A 26290-nucleotide genomic window follows, 5' to 3' on the forward strand; every position below is an offset into this window, starting at 1 on the left:
GCAATCACATCGTTTATACCACAATTCGGTCTTAAGAAATCCTCATAGCCTATGCTCAGCTTTCAAAATTGTGCCGTTTGGGCTCATAAAGTAAAAGGTTGAGCCTCTGCAGAGATGCGCAGACAATTTCTCTGAGATGTGCCACAGGCCAGTCACCGGGAATCACGCTGAGGCCCTCCTGGCATTTTTAGCGCCCGGCACCAGGGGACGCCACCCCTGCACCGCAGCACACTCCGCCTGCCATGTTCCATCTCACAAGGGAACTCAGAGTGGCGGTATTTACATGTGACACTTTATCAGCACTTTTACGCTTCTGAGCACTTCTGAGTCAGTAACTTTAGTACACCAGGGACATAATCCAACAAGGAAAAAAACGCAGACTTAACAAAGCAAACAATCACATACTAAAATAAAAATACATTAACCAAGACATGCTCTACCTTATTAGCTGCAAGTTGGCTAAGACCAACTAAGACAATTCTAAGAACCCATATTCAAAAGTTAAGAACAAAACAGTTCTTAAGAACACTATAGTATTTCTGAGAAAATCATAATTTTATATATCTAATTTATTCAATGTATGAAAACACAGTGTCAGGTTCCATGTGATCTCTCCCACCTGCTCCTCACAGCACCCCTGGGGAATGCCATGTCTCAGAGCTCCCTGTGCTGAGGTATCAGTACAGCACAGATCTGAATGACAAGGGAAGAAGTAGAATGTGAAGCCACACGCAGTGCGAAGTCATCAGGGGTCGGGCTGTTCTCTTCCTGAAACTGTTCTTTATTCAATATTATACTGAGTGTCTGCTAAATATCAGGCTCTGTGTTAGAAACGGAGTTTTGTGATAAACAACATGGGGACCCTACCCTCAGTGACCAAGAAAGGAAAATTTGGAGCAAATGGCACAAAAATCCTAAATAAAATATCAGCATATTCAACACAACAATGTATATTAAAAAAAAACACTGAACAAGTGGAATGAATCATTTAAATGCAAACATGGTGTTCCACTAAGAAATGTATTAATGTAAATGAAAATATTAAAGGAGATGTTATGATAAACTCAACGGAAGCAAAAAACTGGCATTTGATAAAATGTAACACATTCACGACAAAAACTCTTAGCAAAACTCTTAGTTCTCAGGAGGGACAGCGGTGCACGGTGAAGTCAGGTAGTCCCCAGTCCATGCCCTGTGGCTGGCAGAGCAGGTCTGGAGACCCCAGGGGATCACCCCGGTGCCGACGTTATGAAGAATTGCTTTTCCCTTATTTACTCAGTCCTCCACATTCCAAATTTTCTAGAGTGAGTGAGTAGGTATTACTTTTATAATAATGTTTTTTAAGTTTCAGGCAAATTGCTTCTTCCCAAAGTTTGGCAGCATTGTTTTAGATTCATAAATAGTAGTCAGCATGAGACTACAGAAATCTAAGTTCATTGATTTCAGTGAGTAAAAAAATACCCCAGGGGAAGTACATAGCAAACAATGACCTGGAACGAATGTGACGCGAAGCATCTCCCCTCTCCAAATATATGAGGAATTGAAATAGCAAATATCTGATGCCGCCCCAGTGGAGAATAGAGGAGGGGCCTGTAGGAGATAAGGAGGGGAAAACAGGGCAGATCAGGCAGGGCCATGCAAGCAGGTTGGGGGTGGCGCCGTCAGCCCTGGGTTCACTCACAGACCCAGGACCTACGAGGGAAATCGCATCAGAGAGCCTGTGCTGAATGACAAAGACTCTGAATGGGAAAAACAGAGTCTTGAATCTTGTTCCTGATTTGGTCACCAAGTGTTTAATAGAAGAGCTTCAGCTGCCTATTTCTAACATGGGAAAAGCAACGCCTGCCTTACCTTCCTTCATAAAGGCAGAATCGGATGTCGTGAGATGCCAAAGAGGTAAGAGCTAAGATTCTGACAATGTCACCTCATTAGCATACAGTTCTTGGATAAATTAAAATGGCTTGGACGAAAGGCATATTGTTTGAATTACTGAATACCATTCATGAAGCCAGAGGAAAAGGAGCAGAATTTGATCTGGAGAAGACCATGAATTTGTTTTGGACACTTCAGGGGATGGTGATGTTTGCCCAAATAATTCAGAAAAAAAGAAGAGCTGAAGGCAGATTCTAACTGGTCACAGGAAGAAGGGAAGTGGGGACAAGGATATGGAGAATTATTTCAAGAAACTATGAGGGCAGGAAAGAGACAGGACACAAATAGCAGAGGGTGTGAAGGGTTTGCTTGGTTTGAAACAGAAGAGTCACTAACGATTGGGGCAGGCAGAAGGGGGAAGAAGGAGACACAGGGGTTCCAGGTGGGCCTGGTGCATGATGCCTCTATAAACAGAAAGGGGATGGAATAAAGAACTCAAGGGCAAGACTACAGTTTAGTTTCTGTAAGAGAGTAAAGGAAGAAATAACTGGCCAGAAACACCACTCCCCAGAAGAAGCAAGGAAAGAATTCTGACCCAAAATGAATTAGAATGAACATTTAACCCATAGTAAAATCCAGCAACCAACCAACTTAGGCAAGACAGCTGTACACTCTGGCCATGTGCTCCTTTTCTTCAATACTTCATGTGAGTGTATGTGAGTGTATATGAGTGTGTGAGTGTGAGTGTGTGTGTGAGTGTGTGTGTGTGTGTGAGTGTGTGAGTGTGTGTGTGTGTGTGAGTGTGTGTGTGTGCTCCTCAGGTACACTTCATGTATAGACATAAACAGTGTTGCTGGTCAAGATGTGCTGTAAGTTTATACTTCGAAAAACCTTCCCCCGACACAACAATGATAGAAAATGCTAGTGCATATATGTATATCTTAATCAAAAGACATGTATCACCACTCAAAAACAAGAAAATCAGCTGCATAAGCAAGAAATAAAACAAAATGCAAAGTCACCAGCAGGAGGAGCCCGGCCAGGCCCAGGTGGCGAGGGTCTGTACCCTGAGAGGCAAGGAAGCAGAGGGGACCCCACTACTCTGGAGTGCAAGTAGAAACAGGTGCCTGAGCCAAACCAAGGTCCTCGGCCCTTGAAAGGAGGCTGAGAAAAGCCACAGCTGCTCTTCTGGAACTACAGCTTGTGTCAACAGCAAGCCACCTACTGGCTCTGTGACTGGTTCTGCAAAACGCCCAACGTCACCACAAGATGAGAACCTGGGCTACAAACACCTTGTCCTGGACCAGGGTCTTGCAAGCCCAAGGTGGGGGCAACTGCAAAAATAAGGCAGGGAGAAGTGAGCAGAGAAAGAGAATCGACTCCTACTCAAGATGAATATACAAACTAAATCCTTAAATACGTGAGAAAAACTAACAATGAAAGTCAGCCGAGAAATTTTATAAGGAGACAAATTCATTTGAGATGAAGAACAAGGCTAAGAAAGTTTAACATAATGAACCCTCACTGAGTGAGCCACCGAAGGGCTTATTTCACTAAGAAGAATATAACATATCAAGAAGGAATGTGCAGGATATAACAAACAACACCTGAAAGCAAACACGACCCCAAAACTCCCCTCAAACAGAGAAATAGTGAACATAGTCAGGGCTCAATAAAAGTTTGTTAAATACATAGTTAAGTTTTATAAACCTGCAGTGATCTATTTGTAGTTCCTAAAAATAACTCATAAGTTCTATCTTAAAGGAACGATTTTATATTTACAATAGCACCAAATAATTTAAATTATAAATTAATCTCGATTGGCATTCCACTTTTAATGATGGGTTGCAATCTTTTATTTGGGTTTGAAGCGTCAAGAGCAAGCCACGCTGTCGCCTCTCTGTGGCCATCTCATCTCTCCCTTGCTCCGTCATCTCTGAAGCAGCTATTCTCACCACCCTCGTCCTTTGGTGTTGTTAGGCATGACTTCAGACTCAAGATCACAGTATTTTTCATCGTAAAGTAGTTCATGGTAAGGAAACTGGCTGGAAAGCACTTACCTGAGGCCATGAGTACACTCATATGCATTGAATTCAATACATGATGAGTATTCGAATTCAGTCAATGTTTAATTCAACGAGATTCAAACTTACCAAATAGGTTCCCATTTCTTTTTCCAGGACGACTTGTTCATATAACGTAGCATCAATGTCTGCTTTTAAAGCCTGCACCTTTCTCTTCACCTGCATGTGGTGCTTCCTTTGGAGCCAATAAGGAAGAAGAGATTCTACAACCTGGTTAAGGATCTGGGAGGTAATCAGGAGAGTGGCCAAGCTCTAAAGAGAAGCACAAATGATATTTGGCAATGTAGCTTAATAAAACCATTGCATGTGTATAATTATGTAATAAATAAAATGGAATTTTCAACAAACAGCATACTATTATGTTACAAAAACTAGTATCAGAAAAGCTAAGTGTTAGATGTTTCTAATTTATTGCTTTTTTAGAGGGAAGATTCAGATTAATATACAAAAAGATTATAATAAAATTGTTATTAAAAAATAAACCAGTTATGTGTCTACAGGAGAATTGTCTCGAAATTGTGTTTTTTGTTATCTCATCCTGGCTACAACACGTGAATCTAAATGATGTTCCCAACTTTGAAAAAAAAGTTTGGCCACAACTTAAAAAATATAAAACTAACACATCCTTCCTCAGCACAGAAAACTTAGAAAATGAAAAAACAAAAAGTCACCCATAATCCCACCACCACAACAGAACCAATGCTAACATCTTAAATATTTCTTTCTAATCATACGTAAAAATTAAAGTAGAATCATCCCATATGTATTATATACAACTTTGTATTATTTCTTTTTCTTCAATATATTGAGCACTTTCCCACATCATTAAAAATTATTTTCTACTTAGCCCATGCGCTGTTGTTGAATACGTTATTTGCAAACTTCACTATTATGAATGCTACTCCTTGGATACCCATGTCTATAAGCCTTTGCCCCATCTCTGATGATTGACTAGAGATGAATCAAGGTTTTTAGCAAAGCTGCCCAAGTGGTTCCCAGAGGTGCTGTGTCAATTTCCACTTTCTCCAGATGAATATCACTGTTTCCATCACACTGATACCATCTCTGCTGGTTTTAAAATTCTACTTTTTAAAGAATCTTCTCTGATCCCTCTGTCCCCTCTTCAATAAAGGAGACTCTCTGAAGTATAAGAAATGAGAAATCATACCCTATTAATACACTAATGGTGGGGCTGGAGAAGGTATGTACATCCAACATCAACTTCAAAAGTATTGTTTTAAACTTTTCCGATTTTCGAAAATAATTTTTAAAAAGCAGTAATATATCTAGTATAGTTTTTCAGAGCACAACATTTTAATTTTACTTTTATGCAAGCTGTTAGGACCATAACTACAAAATCTTTTACCTTTCTCTGTTATGCAAATCTTTTAATTTCCTGAGAAAATGATACCAAGCTCTCATATAAATATTAAAAAGCCTAAGCTTTGAGACTCTGCTCACTAACTAACAAGCAGAGAATATTAAAACCAGGAAGGAGCAGCCCTCACTGACAGCTGACCCAGGTATAAAAAAGACAACTTAAAAAGCAATCATTTGTGCTCAACTTATTATTCACTATTATGTGATCCAGAAGTGGCAAGCAAACAAAATATATGTCAGACTTTCTTAAACATTTCAGAAAAGACACAGCACAGCATAAGATATGCTGCTCTCTAAAGTTTAACGACTTATTAATTTTAAAATGAAATGTGTAAGACCTATTTAAGATTACACCAGTCATCCCTAACCCGGAAACACACACAGAAGTTCAAAAAAATGTATGTTTTGCTATTAAAATTGTTTTTACAAACTTATACAAATATAAATATATGTGAACTATATATTTGATTTTACTGTCCTATATGATTAATTTTGCAAGTTGGTCAGCTTCAATTTCTTTTCAGTTGAGTATGATACATGGGACAATTGATAATGGGTTTTTTATTTAGAATTAGCCTTAGAAATAGGTAAAAATTAGGATTTTATTTGTGAATAATAGAAAGACAATTACATTACTTGAATATAGGAAACCAACTCTAAGACCTAAAAAACTGATACCTTTCACACTTACCTGACGCAAGAGCTTCATATCCTTCAGGACAAAGGCAATGTAGAAGAGCGACGCAAAGCAATTTAGAAAGTTGAACTGCCAAAAAAAATAATGATATTTAATACTGCTCCACCGTTCTTTATTACAACTGTAAATACAGTGTTTAAAAATGTAACAAGGGACCTCCAGTCAGGTTTTCCATAGTCCAGACAAGACGGCAAAGACCTGTTTCTCCCCACTCCTCCTCACTAAGCACATCATAAACTCTGGAAATAGCGCAAGAGACAACCAAACAAAGGAGAACTCTGAAAGGCATGAAAGGAAGGCGACCTGGCTTGGGTCCCCAGGACTGAAGGAACAACACGGCACCAGGATACCTTACTTCCTACAGAAGAAGGAGACCGAGGCTCAGCATTCCCCACCTCCAACCTAGTAACCCAGGTAGCCCAGGTGGGCTCATTCTCCACCCACTCCCCTAAGAAGAGACAGCAGATGAGCGAAGCAGAAGTGGCAAGGGAGGCTGGTCAGGAACCCCCACTGACATTAATCTGCCAGAGGATGTGTTCTCCTCCTCACCCTCTTCCCCCACCCCTCAGCCTGTCCTGACACTCCTCTGCCTCACAGAGTTCCAGGATGGCCACACAGCACCTGCAAGAAGGACCCCCCACCACGAGCAGCCCAGCCCTGGAAGCCGCTCTGTGCCCACAGACCTGAGATTCCCCACCCTCACCAGGAGACACCTAGGTAGTGGGGTGGCACTAGCAAAAGAGACCAGCCTTAACAACCAGCGCCCAGCCTGGGAGCATCTTTGTCACCATAAGCCTGAGATGCGCTTGCCCTGTCCAGGCACATAGTCCTGGGCTGGAGATGCCACTATAACAAGTGCCATTTCTTCAAGAAGCTGCCCTGCTCAAGAACCTGCAACTACTCTCTGCACTAATGGGTTTCCTTTCTGCCCCCAGCCCCATGCTGGCTACTTCCTGCGTAGAAGCATCACTTTCTAAGACAAAAGACTGCCATAAGTACAACTGAGAGTACTTAATGAGGGAATGGGGAATAGGGACAGAGTGAGCAGCAAGATCAATATAGCCACAGGGGAAGGTTGGGGTGCTAAGTTAGGGTAGAAGGTGAAAATCAAAACCCTGGGAAGGGGAGAAATGCTCTCCCTGTAAGAGTAAAAAGGAAGGGAGAGACCTAAGAAACACGAGGACCAGCAGATTCTAACTTGAGTCTTTTTACAAGGCAGGCATGTGACATTGTATCCGGCATCGTTAAAGAATATTAAAATTTCACAAATAACAGGACTTTTTAGGGTAAATGGAGTGTTTTACCTCTAAGAGCAAAAGTCCCATTTTATAATCTTTTGGAATGATCTTTTTAATTATTATATGTTTCCTTGCTTTGTTACACAGAGAACAAAACGCAATTTCCTTGCTGATTCAGTACCAATATTGTGAATATTAATTCTTTCATGGGGCTAGACTGAGGCCTTCAGAGCCTTTTAACATAACAATTCACCTGTCCCTTTTCTAAGGTGTAAAGTGCTAACATTGTTGAATTATTAGAATCTATTATGACAGGTTTTCTATTTCCTTAGCTGCTCTTGCTTCTATAAACTTACCTACTTCCAGAAACCCTAACACCTTCCCAATGGTGGTTTCTGATCTTTTAAGGACTGAAAAAATAGACAAATAAGCTTCTCAGAATGATTTCTACAGCTGGAACGAAGACTCTTTCTAAGTGGGGGCCTGGATCCCTCACTCAGGAGTAAAGCACATGAACTGTGTTAAATTGAGTCCAGCTCCAAGCTCCGAGGACTCCATGCACCTGTCTTGATTCTCATTTACGTTACAGATGGCTGATGGAACCTCCTGATAAATGAGGTGCTTTCAAGCTGGTATATCTTCGTGATTTATAATGATGGTGGGAAGAGGCAGAATGTGCAAGATTTTACACAAACGGCACACAAGTTACACAGTGCCTTCTTTCCATTTCTTTTTTCTATCCATCAAAACATGCTGGGAACCTCCTGGGCTCTGGAAATTTTCAACAAAAATTTTTTAAAGTAACAATGTCCCATCACTAAACAGACTGTAGGTTAATTGGAAGGATTGTTGAATAGTGAGACATTCAAAGAAATCACCAAAAAGAATAGAAACATGAATATAAAGTGGTTAATTAGTTTTTATATAATGAAGAATTGGCTACAATAGCATTTTTACATTTAACTCTTAGACCACATGCACATTTGTATAACACTATTGAACATATATGTAAACACACTTAATCCTTGCCGACTTGCACAAAATATATGAGCTAACTGATATCTTAAATTCTTAAATTATAAACACTTCTTCATATTTATATTCCTCAACATTAAATGATATGCATTAGTTTCATAATTAAAATAAATTTGTATAAAAATCTCTACTTACCACTAAAACTTTCAAAATTAAATGATTCTGGTAGGCAGATTCCAATCTGTGATTCTCTAAAATATTAAAAAGAAGTAATTTCTCTCAGATAAGGAAGCAATAAGGGAGCACTGTCATGAGCAGAAGTGAGACTTGTCCGAGGGCAGAGATGTCCAACAACAGAACCTCAGTCAGTAAATATGCTAGGCTGTCAATCGTAGCTACTGTTTACCACTAAGAACATCAGACAAGGAAGAAACTAAGAATAGGATACATTTTTCGTGGTACTGCAATAGCACTGTAGTCTGAAACTATTTTTAAAATATTACTGTGAGAAAGAAATGTGGGATGTGTTGGCAAATAACCCCATAGATAGCCACCCAGAAAAAGTCCGTGAATAAATGCTCGTGGTAAACTGAGAGCAATCTCTAAAGAGCAGGGCAATAAAGAAAGTTTTCTCAACATGTGGCTTGAAATGATTAACTTAAAGGGAAACTCTAATTTCTATCCTCAGCTAAGAAGAGGAGACACTGTGCAAGTCCAAAGACATGGGGACAAAAGAACAAAAAGGAAGATTCTGAAGAAAGTGTCACCTTGCACAGAGAGGCAGTGTTAGGCTAATCTGGGTTTGAAACCCAACTCAGCTACTCAGCCACTGTCTGACCTGGGCAAGTCAATTAACCTCCTGATACTCAGCCTCCTCACCTACAAATCAAGGCTGACACCACCCTCTTCCCAGAGTCATTGTCAGGATTGGAAATAATACAAAACTTTAGCCCAGTATCAGCAAAGAAAAGCACATGATAAGTGGCAGCTGTTGTTAAATGATTAATAAAAATAATTTAAAATATCTTTGTGGTCCATTAAGTTAAGACCTATTCTTCCTATGGAATAATAACATATTTGTTTATTTGTTTGAATGCATAAATAGTGAATGGCCTATCAAGACTGTTTTTAAACTATAACCCAGTTCCTCTTTACCATATATGCATACATGAACATCCGCCTTCGCTGGGTTCAATGGCAGTCCTCAGCCAGACAACAGGTTTTCAGATACCTAGACATAGTTCATTGGGCCAGAGCATCAAGAAGATAATTCAATTTATTTTGGCCTGAGCATAAAACACGATTTTAATATTATCAGGAGCACAGGTTTTAGACAGAGATTAGCCTGGCTCTTCCATTTGCTGTCCAAACCGTGTTAAGTCTCAGCACCCTTATCCATAACATGGGCAAATGTGTCTATGTCATGGTGTCCTGAAGAGGGGAAAACGAGACGTGTGGGTAATGCACTTAGCAGGGCATCGAGAACACAGTAATGAACACTCAATAAATGAGAGCTGTGATAACCACGATCTGGAGGGCATCAGAGCTCACAAAGCCCATGAACTTTTCCTTAGGTCTCTATAATGAGCCCAGAGCAACATCTACTGCTTTGCAAGGTAGCAGTCATATGAATCCTGTGATGTAAGCAATATGTCTTACAGGCAAATAAGATAAATAAAAAGCATCAAGTCTTACCCCACGAAGTTAAAAATTCAGCAGCGTATCGATAGAGGCGGTTCAGGATCTCAATCACAATGGCATAGATGATGCTGGGCACATACAACAGGACACTGGTCCACTCGGACCCGCTGCTCTCATGGAGACCCAAGGCCCATGTCTCCATGTCGAAGTAGATCATCATGACGTACAGAGAGAAATAGAGACAGAGGCACACAAATGGCAGAGAGACTAGGTAGATGCGCAGCTGTCTCTTGTAGCTGGGGTACAGAGGCTCCTCCCTGCCAGTGACGGAATTGATACCCAGGACCCCATGAAATCCTGGCCGGGGTTCCTCAAACTGTCTCTTCATGACCAGGGTCCCCCACCTGTAGGTCATATTGGCACAGCCACGCTTCCACACTTCCAGGATTACTGTGGACCAGATCAGATTGAATGAGGCGAAGATCACGTACTTGTCATAGTCTTCCCACACAAACAAGTAGTAAGGTAACCCAATGATCGCCATGGGGATTAAGGCAAAAGTAAAATATTCCAAAAATCCAAAGTAAAGAGCGATTGTTTCCCCAAAGTAGCCACGAATATTATCTATAATGAAAAAAAGAAAGAAAAAAAGACCTTAAGTACAGACTACAAGAACTTTCTTATCATTTCAAGCAAGCTTACTCATTCCTTTAGTTAAGCAGGGCTCAGTCGACACTCTCATTTTCCAATAAGTGTGTGACGGCAAATCTGTCCTCCACACAGCACAAAGACCCCACTTGTCCACATAGCAAGCCTGACTTCCCCCAGCTTAGGGCCCGGCTCTGCCAGGCTGTTTCCTCTTTACCTCCTCATCTGGTGGATGTCTTCTTTCCAAAGAAAAAATCACCATGCAGCTTGTCCCAAATCTCCAAGGTCCTCATTTAAATTCAGCCATGGCCAATGAACCATTTTAATGTGGGGGTTTAATGCTCCTTAATTTTCTCCTACTTTAATATTATAGTTATAGACATTCTTTTCAAAGAAGAATCCCCAGCCATAATATCCTGCTCCCTCTACCCAAAGCTATAAATTTTCATCAATGTGTCATGGCAAATTTTTCAATACACTGAACAAAAATTATTCAAAAGTACAGAACAATATTCTACACATTCACTTCTAGAACAGCTGTGGAACACATTTATCTATACCTCCACATAAGCACTGGGCAGAAGGTCCAAGCAACATCACTGTTGATATTCTGTGAACTTGACATAAACTACCTAATCCAAAAGAGGTCACTAACACTGCGTCCTTTGCCAGCCGCATCTATGTGGGTGTCTGGACTGTAAACGCATCCTGCACTGGGGGTGTGGGAGGTGCAACAGTCTGAGTTATTCCTTCTTGATTAATTACATATAGTTAAAATATAATTTTTAAGAGAGAATGTGTCAGATTAGTCTATGGTTACGGTTTAGAGTTAGTTGGGATAAACTTTTTTCTCCTATCTTTAATTTTTTTAGCTAACCCAGGCGCTAGATATTAAAACAGTGGGTCTGATGAAGTTACTTCAAATCTGAATCAGGTAAGGGTATCCTAGCAATAAAAAAAAAAAAAAAAAAAAAGTGCTCATGGTCCCGGGGCTCCAAACTAGATGACCTCCTTCTTTCTATCTCAAGGGAAAGTTCAAGATCTGCCTGTGGCCCAGCTACTATCACCAGTCCCAGCACTCCCAGAGACCTCGGGCCCACAACCGTGCTCAGCCTTCACCATCAAAATGAGTTAAACCCCTTACTTTCTAAAAAGTAGCTAATGGATACTTCACTTACAAGTCCTAGAGGCAATATTTAAATTTATTGCCACCTAAGTGCTAACCAAAGTGAAAAATATGTTGTAAGTATAACATAAAATGACTACTCTATTACCTGGATCTATCCAAACAAAATTATTCCTTTCAAAAACTACAAGAAAAAATTCAGAATTTCAAAATTTGATCTTAAAAAGTTTTGTTCACTGTTACAATATTATAATAGTTATTTTCAAAATGGAAATTACAAAGAAAATTATTTTAGAGGGATTCCTTTATACAAAATCAAAAGGGAAATTTTTTTTAAAGAACTGATAATGTTTATGGTGAAATCTACCAGCTTAAATGTAACTCTGAGTCTTAAATAAAACATAACTAAACCAAAAATTTTGAACATCTATATTGACATAAGTTTATACAAAGTATGTTCAACACACATGAAATAAATTCATGGGTATTCTTATCAGTGTATTCAGAAAAAATGCATAGATCTAGTAATACACACCAAGATACTTATAAACTACCTCAAAAGATGTTTAGGCCTGCCAATCTGCCCCTAAGAAGGAGCACGGCATCACTCACTCCTAATGACTAGCTCTACAGAAAGACATTTTCAAACACAAAGTATTTACAAACTAAATTCGTATAAAATCTGTTCTACTCCAACTTTGACATGTACTCATGAAGGCCACTCTAAACTGCCTGTGCTATTTAGTGAAAGCCTCTAATATTCAATCCATTTAAAATCATATTAGAAATAAAGAAATAAATCGGTCATGTAACCCATCTTATTCTCCCCTACCCAATTTTTTCTCGAATCCCCCTGGCGAGCACTGCCTAGTAGAGCATTAAATATCTGTCCACAGGGGATGACACCACTGCTGAAAGTGACTTTCATCAGCAGGCCTTCTCTACGACACCAGGTACTGACACATACCTAGGGGCTGGAGCTTCAAGGTAAACCGAGTATACCACGTGTCCTCAAGCTTCTTCAGGGCTTCATTGTCATGCAGTGGAAATACCTGGATCACGATGCCTGACGTCAGCAATCTTCTCACTGCAGAGGGAAACGTGCCACACTGGGTAAGACCGCTTTGAGACTGCCTACGATGTGCTTCGTCAAGGGCTACAAAGCCACTTCAGTCAGAGAGGAGTGCTACGCAGAAATCAGTCCACACTGCCTACTCCAAAAGTGTGTATTTATTTTGTTCTTCAGAATATATATATCTTTACTATTTTCTTTGACTATGAAAGCAGTATAAGTCAATGTAAAATTTTAAACAGTATAGAAATGTACAAATTAGAATTTGAGAGACCCCAGTTATTCTCCCCTGCCCCCCAAAATAACCACTATAAATAGCAACTTACTGTATAACCAGACTTCAAAATATACATCCATAAACATACATATATATTTAAACGGAATCATTCTATACACATTGTTCTGTAATCTTTTCTCATGTAGTAGTATCTAATGAATATTTTTCCATGCCAATAAATAGAACATGTTCTTTTTAATAGTCATAATATTCCCTTGGATTAAATGCTTTAATTTGATCCTCTATTGAAAACTGTTTCCTTCTTTTGCTATTATAATGTTAAAACTCTTGTACATATATCTTTCCCCACCTGCCTACTATTTCCTTATTATATACACTTAAAAGTAGAACTGTTAGGTCCAAGAGCATATACATTTTAAATTTTGACACATATTAGAAAACTGTCCCTACAAAAATTTTACTCATCTATCCTCCCATTATAGTGAAAGCAAGAGAATGGTTTAGTTCCTTTCATTCTTGATACTGAGTATTTTCAATCATTTTCAACTTTTCTAATCTGAAAACAAAGGCTTACATTCACAAACAGCAAATGTGAAGATAAAATAAAGACTTCCTAGTCTGTGCAGTCATTTGACTAGTACGATTTTAACATGCTTGCACATATCTGAATGAGACAAAGTAATTCAGCCAAAAAAAAATTATCCCCCAGTAATAATAAATGAAAACAGGGCATTCTCTCCTCCATAATTACTTAGGATGACTCACTCGGTGGATGTTTAAGAGGAAGTGCGTTCAGCAGACGTGGAGAACTCAAAAGCAATGCCTTGTGCCAAACGTGAGGAGATGGAGCACTTTTCACACAAGTTCCTAGTATAATATATATAGCCTCCTACTCAAGAGTATGGCTGCTTATAAGATGGAATCTGCATTTTTCTTTTATCCATTGGTAAGCTTTGAGCTCTTTAAGGTTTATCAGCTCAACTCTTCCGAGAGTTGCCTCCCTTATCACTTATCTACCTAGACACCAAAGGCAGGTGACGAGAATATCAGTCAACAGGCCCTTCAATGAGGAATGACAAATAAATGTCTACAGTGTGGAAGAGAAATAAGATTTCAAGTTTCAGTGTAGAAATACTACATATAACAAAGAGAGACAGTATATTTATTCTCAGGACAGAGACCCTATCATAAAATCCTCAGAGTAATTTAAAAGTATAACTTCTTAGAAATGACAAAAAAAAAAAAGATAATAAAGAGGTATCTGATACTAATGACAGGAAAACTGGGTAAAAAATAATTCTTAATACATGGTTGTTCTTACAATTATATCTCATGTAAGTTACACAGAGGAAAAGTTTTTTAAAAGCTAAGGTTGTGATGAAATCCTCCTTAATGATTGAAAAAGGTATGTAGTTTAAGTTAGTTATATCAATCTCTGGCGCTGTCAAATTCATTTTTTTATATTTTTATTCTAAAGTGTTTTAATGGATTTTTCCTCGGCTAACACGAGTAAAGTCGATCACCCACAGCTGCTATGATTCTTAGCTCTCATTTGGGAACACATAGCTGTAGCTTGCTGTTTTTCTTCCTTTTCCAATCCTTTTCAATTACTACAAAGTTTGTTAACTTTAAAGTGACTTACGGCATCTAAATTACTACTTTACTATTTCTAAGTTCTATTTTTTTCTTAAATGACTCCATTCTACTGTAGAAGACTTTCCAGGCAGGCATAAAAATCAGGTTGAAAACTTTAAAAATAGGAGCATGAAGAGAATATAATGCCACAGGTCTTAAATTACTGGGCTTCTCTTCACCATCAATGCCAAAAGCATGGTTCTGGGTTCAGCTTCTAAAAATAGAAGTTGTTTTTTTTTTTCAGCCTTCTCGTGTCAGCTAAGAATGTAATTAACATGAGCCTTACCTTTAAAGGAAAATATGATGCCGTTCAAGCCTATTTAAAAAAGCAACAACTTAAACCAAGATTCTTTCCTCCAAGAATGCTGAATGATCTCGTCAAGTAACTAAAGTTATTACTATTACAGCCATTTAACAATGAGCCAAAGAAACCAAAATCTAATTTAAAGGAGACTGTAAGTAACTTGGCTTATAGTTGAACCCTCTAAATTAAATAATGCAATAACAATAACAATGTAGTACTGTCTCTGTCTTTGGTGAATGTGATGTGTTTACTTCAAAGCTAAAAACAAAAATCTCTCTTACAACTCCTTACAGTGTCTCTGTGAGGGCACGTCACACTGCCTCCAGTCACCCCCTGCAAAGGGGTGACGATGAGCGCGCAGAGCACTACAGGTGCGAAGGCAGGCCAGCGGTGAACTTTCACCCCCAGCAGTTGCTGCTGCCCCTCAGCATCCCCTCCCAGGCTCCACTCAACTCTAGCACTCTTGTGTAAACAGACTATTTTTGTCTTAAGAAGTAAAAAACTGCTTCTCACTGTGTTTTCAAAATACATTTCTATATTCCTGTATTGTTTCCATCCTTCTTTGATATAAAAATGTATATATGTAGCAAAACACAGTAAATGTATATACTATTCCCAGCCAGTGAGATACATACATATATAAATATATCAATAGCTTAATCTTATGTACATGCCTGCTACATATTTACTTGAAATCTACTCATTATTCTTATAAGGATGATAAATAATTTTAGAAGACAGATTGTATCTGACTATCTATTTGTATACAGAAGATATTCTATCATCATGATCTGAAAGAATAACATCATTAAAGACCTAATATAAGATGTGCCATATCCCATCAATCAAAATACGATAATCACCTGACAGACATTTTGAGACAGATCTTTAACCTAAACTAAGTAACATCCTTGAGGACAGTTAATACAGAAGAAATTCTTGGCTCCTTTAACTCCTCTTTCTAAAGAAAATCTTTCATTAGGTTATTTGCATGACTATTATCAATTAGGAATCAACAGGAGAAGCCAGAGTCGGAGGGCATGAAGGGATCTTAGCTCACACAGCAAACTAGAACCGGGATGCCCACTGAGATGCACAGCAACGACTAAAACACACAGACGGCCAATTTCTAGTTCCCCGCGGTGTCTGCTGTTTGATGGAATGAGGGACAGTCCTGAAAGCACACAGCTCACAGCACCACCTAAGTCCCCAAATCATGTTTACAATGACACACGTTGCTATGTACTTAATGAAGGCTTCCTATCAAAATACAACATTATGGCAAGCTAAATTATAATGACTGCATGTAAAATGAAAATCGAGTTAAACCTAAGATAATGGAGAGCTCCTCATGAAACCCCAGGCAGCTCTCAAGGTGCTGGTGGGGGTCACACTGAGCAGGATGCAGTCTCTCTTTCCTGTCAGCTTCCGAAAGGAGGCTGCCTCAGGGGGTGGCTCCCATAAAACATAAAGGTGAAAATAAGCCTTTCCACTTATTTCTATGGTTCTAGGAATTAACTTAATGAAAATCTAGGACTTTAAATTACTCTAAGTTTTATTAGTTCTAAAATTTGCACTCTGAAAATAGTTCACAGTTTATAATTATGCATATTCTTCAACCAAATATTATGATATAAAGTTAAAATGATGCAAAAATACAAGAAAGCATTTTAGGGATTACATTTTCAAAGACATAAAGGGAAAAAATAATGCAGAATTTTAAAATCCAGCCTTGACAAGTTAAATATGATTCTTATCTCAGATGGTATAAAAAAAATTTTTAATGACCATAATTGAGATGATTTTATTATTTTTATATTTAATACAAAAAAAAGAAAAGAGAGAGGGAGAAATAGAGGAAGAAGGAAGGAAGGGAGGGATTAATCCTATTTACAAAAGCTTCATCCTGCCGGCAAGAAAGTTATTTTTCTTATGTCTCAGGACACCAGACTGGCTCCCTATAGAGCCAAGAGAAATACATTTACATATTTTCTTCAAAGTTTCATTCAGCTGAAAATTTCTCTCTGTGAAGCAGTTGGGAGCATTTGGAAAACTGCTGCTCCAGAGTCCCTTGTGATGAAAGAGCACACTCTTTTCTCCGTCCCGGTCACACCAAAGAGGATGCAGCGGTGCAGAAACCAACAGGCTGAAGCAGTGATCGTCTGCTTCCACATGGTGGTCCGATCAACGTGGATGGACAGCGTAAATGAGACGTGCACATTAACAGCCAGGGCGGTGCCTCAGTCTGCTTTGCATTTCATTTGACGCAGTACCCGGCTGTGTCTGAAAACACGCCTTCGCACTAAGAGATTAAGGAAGATTTGAAATTCTGGAATGGCACCAAACAACTGCTTTAATACAGAATGTGGAACTCCTGGTAATAAATGGTGACAGAAAGACCTCCGCCCTGTTCTTATTCATGACACCACATTAAAAACAACAAAGAAAACAAGAAACATATAAAGAAACCCCCGTCTTTGATGAAAGTAAGAGAAAACAAACTATAAAACCAAATCGCAAACTATGAAAAGAGACCTTAAAAATCAGGCCAGCATAAGCTAAGAGCACTCATGCTTCTGCAAACCTGGGTCAAGCAGGCAGTGGAAGGGTTCTCATGAACACTGAGGGGGTGGGAAACCACTATGCCACTGCTCAGAATGCAGGCAAAGAGGATGCATGGCAGACCCCTGAAGTGCATCTGCTCCCTCCTGTCACCACAGACAAACAAGAGACGAGGCTGGAGCGGGGAAAGTGCAGGTCTGTCATCTTGGAAGAAAGAGCTGCCTACTAGAACCCGGGGTTGAAGGGCAAGCAGCTCTGGAGCTGTGGGTCTCAGCTGGCCAAAGACAAACCTAAAGACCAAACGCAACAAAAATGCCTGAAAGAACAGGGCTCCACAGAGGATCTATCTCCACAGGGCCGAGGAAGACTCAAAGAGAGGGCACAGCCAGGCAAAATCCAAGCTCCTGACCACATTCCCCAACAACCCCCACTCTCTAACACACACACTTCCTGCCAAAAACAGCTCGTAAGGAAAAAAAAAAACAGAAATAACCACTAAGAAATTGGTATAGAACAATGGAAAAATACTACAAAGGAAAAAAGGGAAATCATAAACAAAAGGCAATCACCTCAACTGATACAGAAAAGCATTTGACAAAATTCAATACCTTTTCATAATAAAAACACTCAACGAACTAGGAATATAATAAAAGTATATTCCTATAATTATCTCAACATAATAAAATCCATCTATGAAAAGCCCATAGCAAACACCATATTGAATGGGGAAAAACTGAAAGCTTTTCTTAAGATTAAGACAAAGATGTCGCTTTCACCATTTCTAGTCAACATAATACTGGAAGTTCTAACCTGAGTGATTTAGCAAAAAAGAGAAATAACAGCAACCAAATTGGAAAGAAGTAAAATCTCAGTTCATAGATAATATCATCTTACATCTAGAAAACCCTAAATTTTCCACAAAAATACTGTCAGAGCTAATAAATGAATTCAGCAAAGTAGCAGGATACAAAGGTGACACACAAAAATCAGTTGCATTTCTATACACTGACAATGAATTATCTGAAAAGGTAATTATAAAAACAATTTCATTTATAACACCACCATAAAGAATAAAATCCTTAGGAATTAATTAAGGAGGTAGAAGACTTGAACAATGAAAACTACAAAACAATGCTAAAAGAAATTACAGAAGACATAAACAAATGGAAACACATTCTGTGTTCATGGGACTTGATATCATGAATAAGATTGTTACCCAAAGGAATCTATAGATTCAATGCAATCCTTATCAAAATCCCAATGACATCTTTGCAGAAATAAAAAAAAAAAATCCAACCAAAAATTCATATGAAACTTCATGAGACCTCAAATAGCCAAAACAATCTTGAAAAAGAACAAAACTTCCTGATTTCAAAATTTATCCAAAAGCCACCATAATCAAAACAGTGTGGTACTGGCATACAGACAGACATACAGACCAATGGAATAGAATAGAAAGCCCATGGAATGGAATAGAAAACAAACCCTCGCATGTATGGCCAAATGATTTTTGACAAGGGTGCCAAGGCCATTCAATGGAGAAAGGACAGTCTTTTCAACAAATGGTGTTTGAAAACCTGGATGTCCACGTGCAAAACAATGACACTGGACCCTTACCTAACACCATATATAAAAATTAACTCAATATGGATCAAAGACCTAAACATAAGACACCAAACTATAAAACTCCTAGAAGAAACACAGAGGAAAGCTTCATAACATTGGATTTGCAATGATTTCTTGGATATAACACCAAAGGCACAAGCAAAAAAGCCAAAAATAGATAAGCTGGACTTCGTGACAATTTAAAATTTTTGTGCATCAAAAGACAATATCAATGAAGTAAAAAGGCAACCCACATAATGGGAGAAAATATTTGCAAATCATATATGTGATAAGAAATTAATATCCAGAATATATAGATTATTCCTAAAAGTCGACAAAAATAACAACCTGATTCAAAAAATAGGCGAAAGACTTGAACAGACATTTCTCCAAAGATACATGAATGGTGAATAAGTACATCAAAAGATGCTCAACACCATGAAGAACAGGAAAATGCAAATCAAAACTAGAATGAGATCCTATCTCATACCCATTAGGATGGCTACTATCAAAATATCAGAAAAGAACAAGTGTTGGCAAGGACGTGGAGAAACTGGAAAGCTTGTGCACTGTTGGTGCAAATGTAAAATGGTATAAGCCACTGTGGAAAAGAGTAAGGTGGTACCTGAAAAAATTAAAAATAGAATTATTGCATGACCCAGCAATTCCGCTTCTGGATATATACCCAAAAGAATTGAAAGCAGAGTCTCAAAGAGACATCTGTACATCTATGTTCACGGCAGCATTATTCTCAACAGCCAAACGTTGGAGGCAATCCAAGTGTTCAAAAATGGATAAGCAAAATGTGGTATATACATACAATAAAATCTTTATCAGTCTTAAAAAGGAAGGAATATCTGACAAATGCTACAACACAGATAAACCTGGAGGATATTATGTGAAGTGAAATAAGCCAGTTACGAGGAGAGAAATACAATTATGATTCCACTTATTTGAAATACCCAGAGTAATCAAAATCGTATAGACAGAAAGTAGAATGGTGGTTGCCAGAGCTGGGACGAGAAGAGAAAGTAGATAATTGTTTAATGAATACGGAATTTCAGTTTTGCAAGATGAAAAGAGATATAGAGATGGGTGGTGATGACGGATGTACAACATTACGGATGTATTTAATACCACTGAACTGTACAATTTAAAATATTAAAGATGGTAAATTTTATGTTACGTTTACCACAAAAAAAGAGACAGATAGGCAGACTTAAGGGATATAACAACCAAACAAAATGGGTGATCTATGATTAGATCATGGTTTAAACAAACCAGCTCTAAAATATATTTGGTGACAATAGGGAAAATCTGAATATGGTTCTTAGGCATATATCCAGGGTGAAGACTGGAGAGTGATATTACACTGACTATTAAAAGAAAACCAGACTAGGGAACACAGAAGTTTATAAACTTCAAGTGGATTTTATGTAGCAAAAATGCCCTGAGGCCTTGCCACTATCTGGGTTTCAGGCAAAACACATTCAGGAATTACACACTGTAGTAAACACTTTCATTCTGCAAGTTAGTATTCTCATTCAACAGGAATTACACAAAATCAAAAATTTGCAAACTGCTGATTTGTATTCAGGTATTGTATCATTCTGTGATCTTCCTAAGCCTTTCCATTTCTACACGTGTTCATAGCTAGTGAGATGAGAGGAGATGTAAGAGTGCTTGAGGGAAAACCAGGTCTCCCGTTTTTACCCCAAACTGTCACTGCAGGACAATGTTTGGGCATAAAGTAAACTTCGCTTATTTTAACTGAGTAATATGTATATATGTTCACACTGAATTTTACACCAACTTAATGCTGTGAGACCATAAGTAATAACTAGCTAACCACATAGAACATACGTATTGATCAAAAGTGCAACATAATGAAGTTGTAAAGGCAAATGATATGTTTGTGAAAAAGTTATTATAAAGTTATATAAGCATTTCAGTAAAAGGAAAAAAACAAAGCCTCTGTAATTTGTTATTTACGTCTACTAAGAAAAACTAATTGCATTGGAATGTGTACTCCTGAAGTTGGTTGGCATAGTGACTTACGTAACGATTTTCCTGGATACAACTTTGCCTGGGGGTAACCAGGAATCATTTTTTCATCTCTGGCTCTAAGATTTTCAAGTTCATGTTTGATAATGAATTGACATTCTGCCATTGTGAGGAAATCATCATTGTTATCTAAAATAAAACAAAAATTTCCAGTTATGTTCTCAGAAATAGCCAAAATAAAATTAATAATATTTAAATAACCCTGGATTATGAAAATAATGATGTAAGCAATAAATAATTAACATAAGGAGCAAGCAAAGTATAAAACTGGTAAATTCAACAGGATGTAAAGCTTCTTATTTGTTTTATAAGAATAAAAATATGCTGTTATGCCTTCGCTTAACATAATTCTTCAATCACTGTACTAATTATTATATAACATGGTACAAACATCAAAACGGCAGACACTTGCTTGATCTCATTTAATACCAATGACCAGAAGGCAGTATGCTCTTTAATTTTGACAATAATTTTAACTATGGATGGAACTGAAGTTTGCCATGTGGAAATTCCCCTTCAAACTCTCAATCCTAGGCCATTCCTTTCCAGAGTTAAATATCCCTCCCATAAATGAGGGAGAAGAAAGTTCGAAAAGAAAATTGTGTTGTTTTTTGACAGGTGAATCCTCCTAAATGAGCTGAATTTCACCTTGATCATTTATTTAGTAAACTATAAAAATCCAGAGGGAGTGAATCTGAAGAAGTCTTATCGCATCTTCTAACTCCGGGAGCCCCGGAAAGGACCAGTTTGAATCTGAAGCCAAACTCCCGCTCTGACAGCACAGCCACCTGGCTTTCTCAGTCCTTTCCAGAATCCATTCTCTTCTGGAAGCCCCTTGGAGGCCAGAACTGAACCAGCTACCTAGAAGGAAATGGGGATTCTAGGATGCTGAAAGAATGCTGTTTAAGACTTTTCTTTATCGAGACAGAGAATATTCACCATTCTAAGAGCTGGAATAGAATAATATAAATAACTTACATGTGTTATCCTAATTCGTATTCGCTATCCCAGAAGCGTAAGTCAGGCCCACAAGCCAAATCTGGTCCAATATCTGGTTTTGTAAGTAAAATTTTAGTTGAACAAGCTTCCCCCATTCATTTCTTAAGGTCTAAGGTTGCTTTTGCTTTACGATGCCAGCGTTAAATAATCATGAGAGATCATATGGCCCACACAGCCTAATATATTACTATCTGGCCCCTTTACTGGAAAACTTTGCTGACCCCTGATCTAGACATCAAACACTTATTTTTGATCAACTGATTCTGACAGAAACAATCCTGGGACTCACCATCAAAACCTTTGAAGTTCTTTCTGGTTCCGTATGTGAAGGCTCTCATGGTGCTGTCACTGCACTCCTTCACCAATCCCACCGCTTCTGCCCCCAGCAACAATCTAATGTTGGAGGCACCAACGAGATATAAGTTCTGATTCTCTAGTGTTTCTTTCTCATATTTATTTAACAACGGTCTAAACAACAGCTGGGCACCTTCAAAAAGACAAGGGAGAGACGAGTAAAAGCTTCAAAAATGAAAACATAATATTATGTTTCTAGTTTGGCAGAAGGAAAATAAATTATATAAGCAAGTTAAATTCATCTTCCAAATAAATAAGAAATACCAGTAGGTTGGGGATGGCAGTTCTCTATGCTTTTGAAATAAATGCCAAAACTGGGAAATGAAATAAGTGACTCACGAATTACTCAAATTAGAAGTAGGTATGAAAAAATAATCCAGTATTTATTAGCTCTAGGTACAAAACTGCACTAAGTAAAACTATAGAGCAAAAGGATATAATTTCCTAATACAAAAATAAAAAAAAACAAAATTTAAGAAAATTAATTTGAAACAAAATATCCCAGTAAAAACATCACAAATTTAACACAATTACATTAGACTATAATAAATTTTGTGAATGTAAAATATTAAATCAAGAGCAAATATAATTTTTCAATGATTCTCTCCATGAATATCTACTTTCAATTAGGTTTAATATTTTTCTTAAATAGATCCCAAAACCTTAGAGCAGATGTAATTTGATATTACATGTGTAATTATTACATAAAAGATTTTGGAGAAAAAGAACTTATTTCTAAATTTTTATTTCTACCTACATCAAACTTTTTAAGATATATATTTTTTTTCTTTACCATTCACCCACCAGAGAGCATAGAGATGAATTATGAAAATATTAATTAGGTGGTAACAGGATAATGAGTAGAATTTATATTTCACTTACCAAACAGGTTAATATATTAAAATTAATGTATTGTGGCACTGTAATTTAAGTAATTTATAATAAACATTAAAGGCTTTAATAAAAAGTCAGTATAAGATATATTCGATTTATGGAAAATACAAATGGTTCTTAAATATAAAATCCTTCACCTCATTCATATTAAGATAAATGCAAAAATGACGCCAATGTTATCTTTCACTTTCCATGCTGCAAAGATCAAAAGTTTGGCAACAAACAGGCTGGTGAGTGCAGTAGCAGTGGAAGTGTCCCACTCCGCCCAGATCTCCCTTTAAGAGAATACGCTGTGAAGAGCAGAACTGACAGCCTCCTGCTGCCACCTCTGGATGAAGTGCCCTCGCTCCGAGGCCATCCTCCCCTAGCTGCTCCCACTCGCTGCTGAGCATGCGGGGGACCTGGAATAAGGCCACTACTGCTCAGCATGGGTTTTTTTCAAAGGGCAACATTCAGCCTGGCTAATACTGTGCTGTTGTCCGAGGCTCTTCCTTCCCTTGCTCCTTTCACAAGTGCCAGACCTGCAGCAAAGCCCGAGGCTCTCTACGCCTACCGCTCCCTCCTCCTTTACCTTCCTACAGATGTTGCCCTCAATAAACCTGTGTATAAATCTCATCTCGGCATCTCTTGCTTGGCAAATCTAACCTGACACAGTGAGTGTGTGGGGAAAGGCACTCTTGGACACTCCTAGGGGAGTATAAATCGGTATAACCTTCAGGGAGAACCATTTGTCAGTATCTTGTTTTGAAAAAGAGCAGTGGACACCTCCCACAATTTACCTTCCTCAGAGGCAATGGCTATCAAATTGTCCCACGATTCCTTCGTTATTTACTTTCATGTCCCCAACCAACTTCTTAAAAAGCTTTTCCTCTCTTCTTTTAAGCCTTAGCAGGTGAAGATTTGGCTCTTTTCTCCCCGCTTTCACCATTTCCATCCACCACTCCCATCATCTCATTCTCACTACACAGTTAGATCATCCTTCTCATTTTTCATTTCATCAATAGCATTTTCATTATTTTGACATGTTATTTAGAGTTGAGCCTTACAGTTATGCTATGATTTTCCTTTCCTACAACTTTCCATTTCCCCCCAAATTATTAACTGTCTTGTTTTATCATTTGCTTAATCATTTGCACTTATCAATAATTCAGTCCCCCAAGCTCTCTGCCAACTGTTTAAGTTTTCCCTTGATAACTGACATGAGAGATACCCTATCAACATCACCTTCTTGAAGAAATCTCTTTCCTCTGCCTTCACACCTCATTGGCAGCTGAGTTCAGAGTTTTAGACTGAAACCATTTTCCTTCAGAAATGAAGATATTATACCCTCGCCTTCTAGCTTCTAATGTTTCTGTTAAGAAGTCCGATCATTTATATTTGACCTATTTTCTTTTTTCTGGAAGTTTGCAGTATCTTCTCTATCCCCAGGGTTCTGAAACTTTCCACTGATATGCCATTTTCATCCACAGTGCTGGGCACTGGGTGGGCCCTTTCAATCTGGAAAAGCATGGCCCTGGCCTTTCATTTTTCATTGATGATTTCTTACTCTCCTTTATCCTTCCCCTTCCTAGAACTCCTTTTATTCAGATGTGCACCTCCTGGACTAATCCTCTAATTTCCTTATATTTTTCTTTCATATTTTCCAATTCTTTACCTTTTGCTCTACTTTCTGGGAGTTTTTTGTCAAAACTATTTTCTAACCCCCTTCTTCTTGAGTTTTTAAATTCTGCTTTCATATTTTCACTTTATAAGACCTTTTCTTCTAAATGATTGTTTTATAATATCTTACTCTTGATTTGCAGATGTTCTATCTTCTCATAATTCTGAGAATGGAGATTTAATTCTCTTTTGGTTTTCTTCTTATGTATAATTTGCTGCTTTTTCCTGTTTAGTTTTATGTTAGAGATTTTCCTGGGATGTGTGGTAATTTTTTATTACGTACTCATGTTTAAGAAAGGGGTTCTAACAGGCTAAACAGAAGTTCTGAAGACTTAGAGGGAGCTCATAAAAGATGGCCTTTGATGCAAGGTCGTCTGGTCAGGTCATTTTCCATTAGCAACTCGCATTTTTGCACCACTGTTATTCTGTCAAGTTGATCTGACTCCACAAAGAAAGATTATTCTATCTCCCTCCTAGATAATTTGAATGTAGCTGCTAACATTTTAAAAACTAAATTAGGTACGAGATGGAGGACAGAAGTAACAATTTTGTTGTTACCCTATTTTCAGTACAGGATTTCTCTTTTCCATCGTCCCATGCCGCAAATCCATGCATCTAAACCTCTCCAGAGAATAAAAAGCAGAGTCTTCTGCTGGGCGGTACAATATGGAAGGGATCTGAGAATCTAACTATTTATTAAATAGATCTCAGCCTATTTTTTTTTTCTTGGTACCATTTTTATTTCCAACTCCACAGACCCACAGTGTTCCACACAACAACCAGAAAAGAAAACTGGGAATATACTGGAGCCTCTCACTCTGAGACACTACAAATGTTCTCATAGAACTTTTAAAGGGACTCCAATCAAGTGAAACACCTCAGATTTCAGCAAGCAAACTTGTTTTTAAGTTTATTTTTGGTTCAATTATTTGAAAAATTCCACTTTGATTCGAAGTTTGATTTTTAAGAAAATATTTCAGTTTACGGTCAAATCTTTTTTTAAAAAAACTATTTAGTTTTGCCTAGTGTTGGGAGACACAGTGAAGTTTTAGGTGTTATTTTGTGTAGTTTTATGAAATGTCTGCTCGTGTGAAATGTCCTCAACCCAGATCTAGACCCCTTTTTGCTAGCCCATCAGGAGACGGTTGAAGTTTCGCTTCTTCTGTGGTCATCCACTCTGAAAGCATCACCAAGTACGAGCTCTTCCTTCTCTTTACTTTTACAGCCAGTATATATATATATT

The 26290-nt window shown here is 38.0% G+C and overlaps 1 protein-coding gene across 3 annotated transcripts in view; it reads right to left on the reverse strand.

Annotated features, from left to right (window-relative positions):
- Positions 1-26290, reverse strand: part of ANO10 (anoctamin 10) — a 159230-nt gene that overhangs the window by 126625 nt on the left and 6315 nt on the right. For all 3 annotated transcript variants that reach the window (XM_015591691.2, XM_015591692.2, XM_015591690.2), the window contains exons 3-9: positions 22430-22627; positions 21136-21270; positions 12629-12748; positions 9942-10511; positions 8442-8497; positions 6028-6102; positions 4026-4208 (exon numbers count right to left, since the gene is read on the reverse strand). In XM_015591691.2, the coding sequence (XP_015447177.1) occupies positions 4026-4208; positions 6028-6102; positions 8442-8497; positions 9942-10511; positions 12629-12748; positions 21136-21270; positions 22430-22627 (1337 nt within the window). The remainder of the gene's footprint in view (positions 1-4025; positions 4209-6027; positions 6103-8441; positions 8498-9941; positions 10512-12628; positions 12749-21135; positions 21271-22429; positions 22628-26290) is intronic.

This window comes from Pteropus alecto, unplaced genomic scaffold, assembly GCF_000325575.1.
Source record: "Pteropus alecto unplaced genomic scaffold, ASM32557v1 scaffold156, whole genome shotgun sequence".
Lineage (NCBI taxonomy): Eukaryota > Metazoa > Chordata > Mammalia > Chiroptera > Pteropodidae > Pteropus > Pteropus alecto.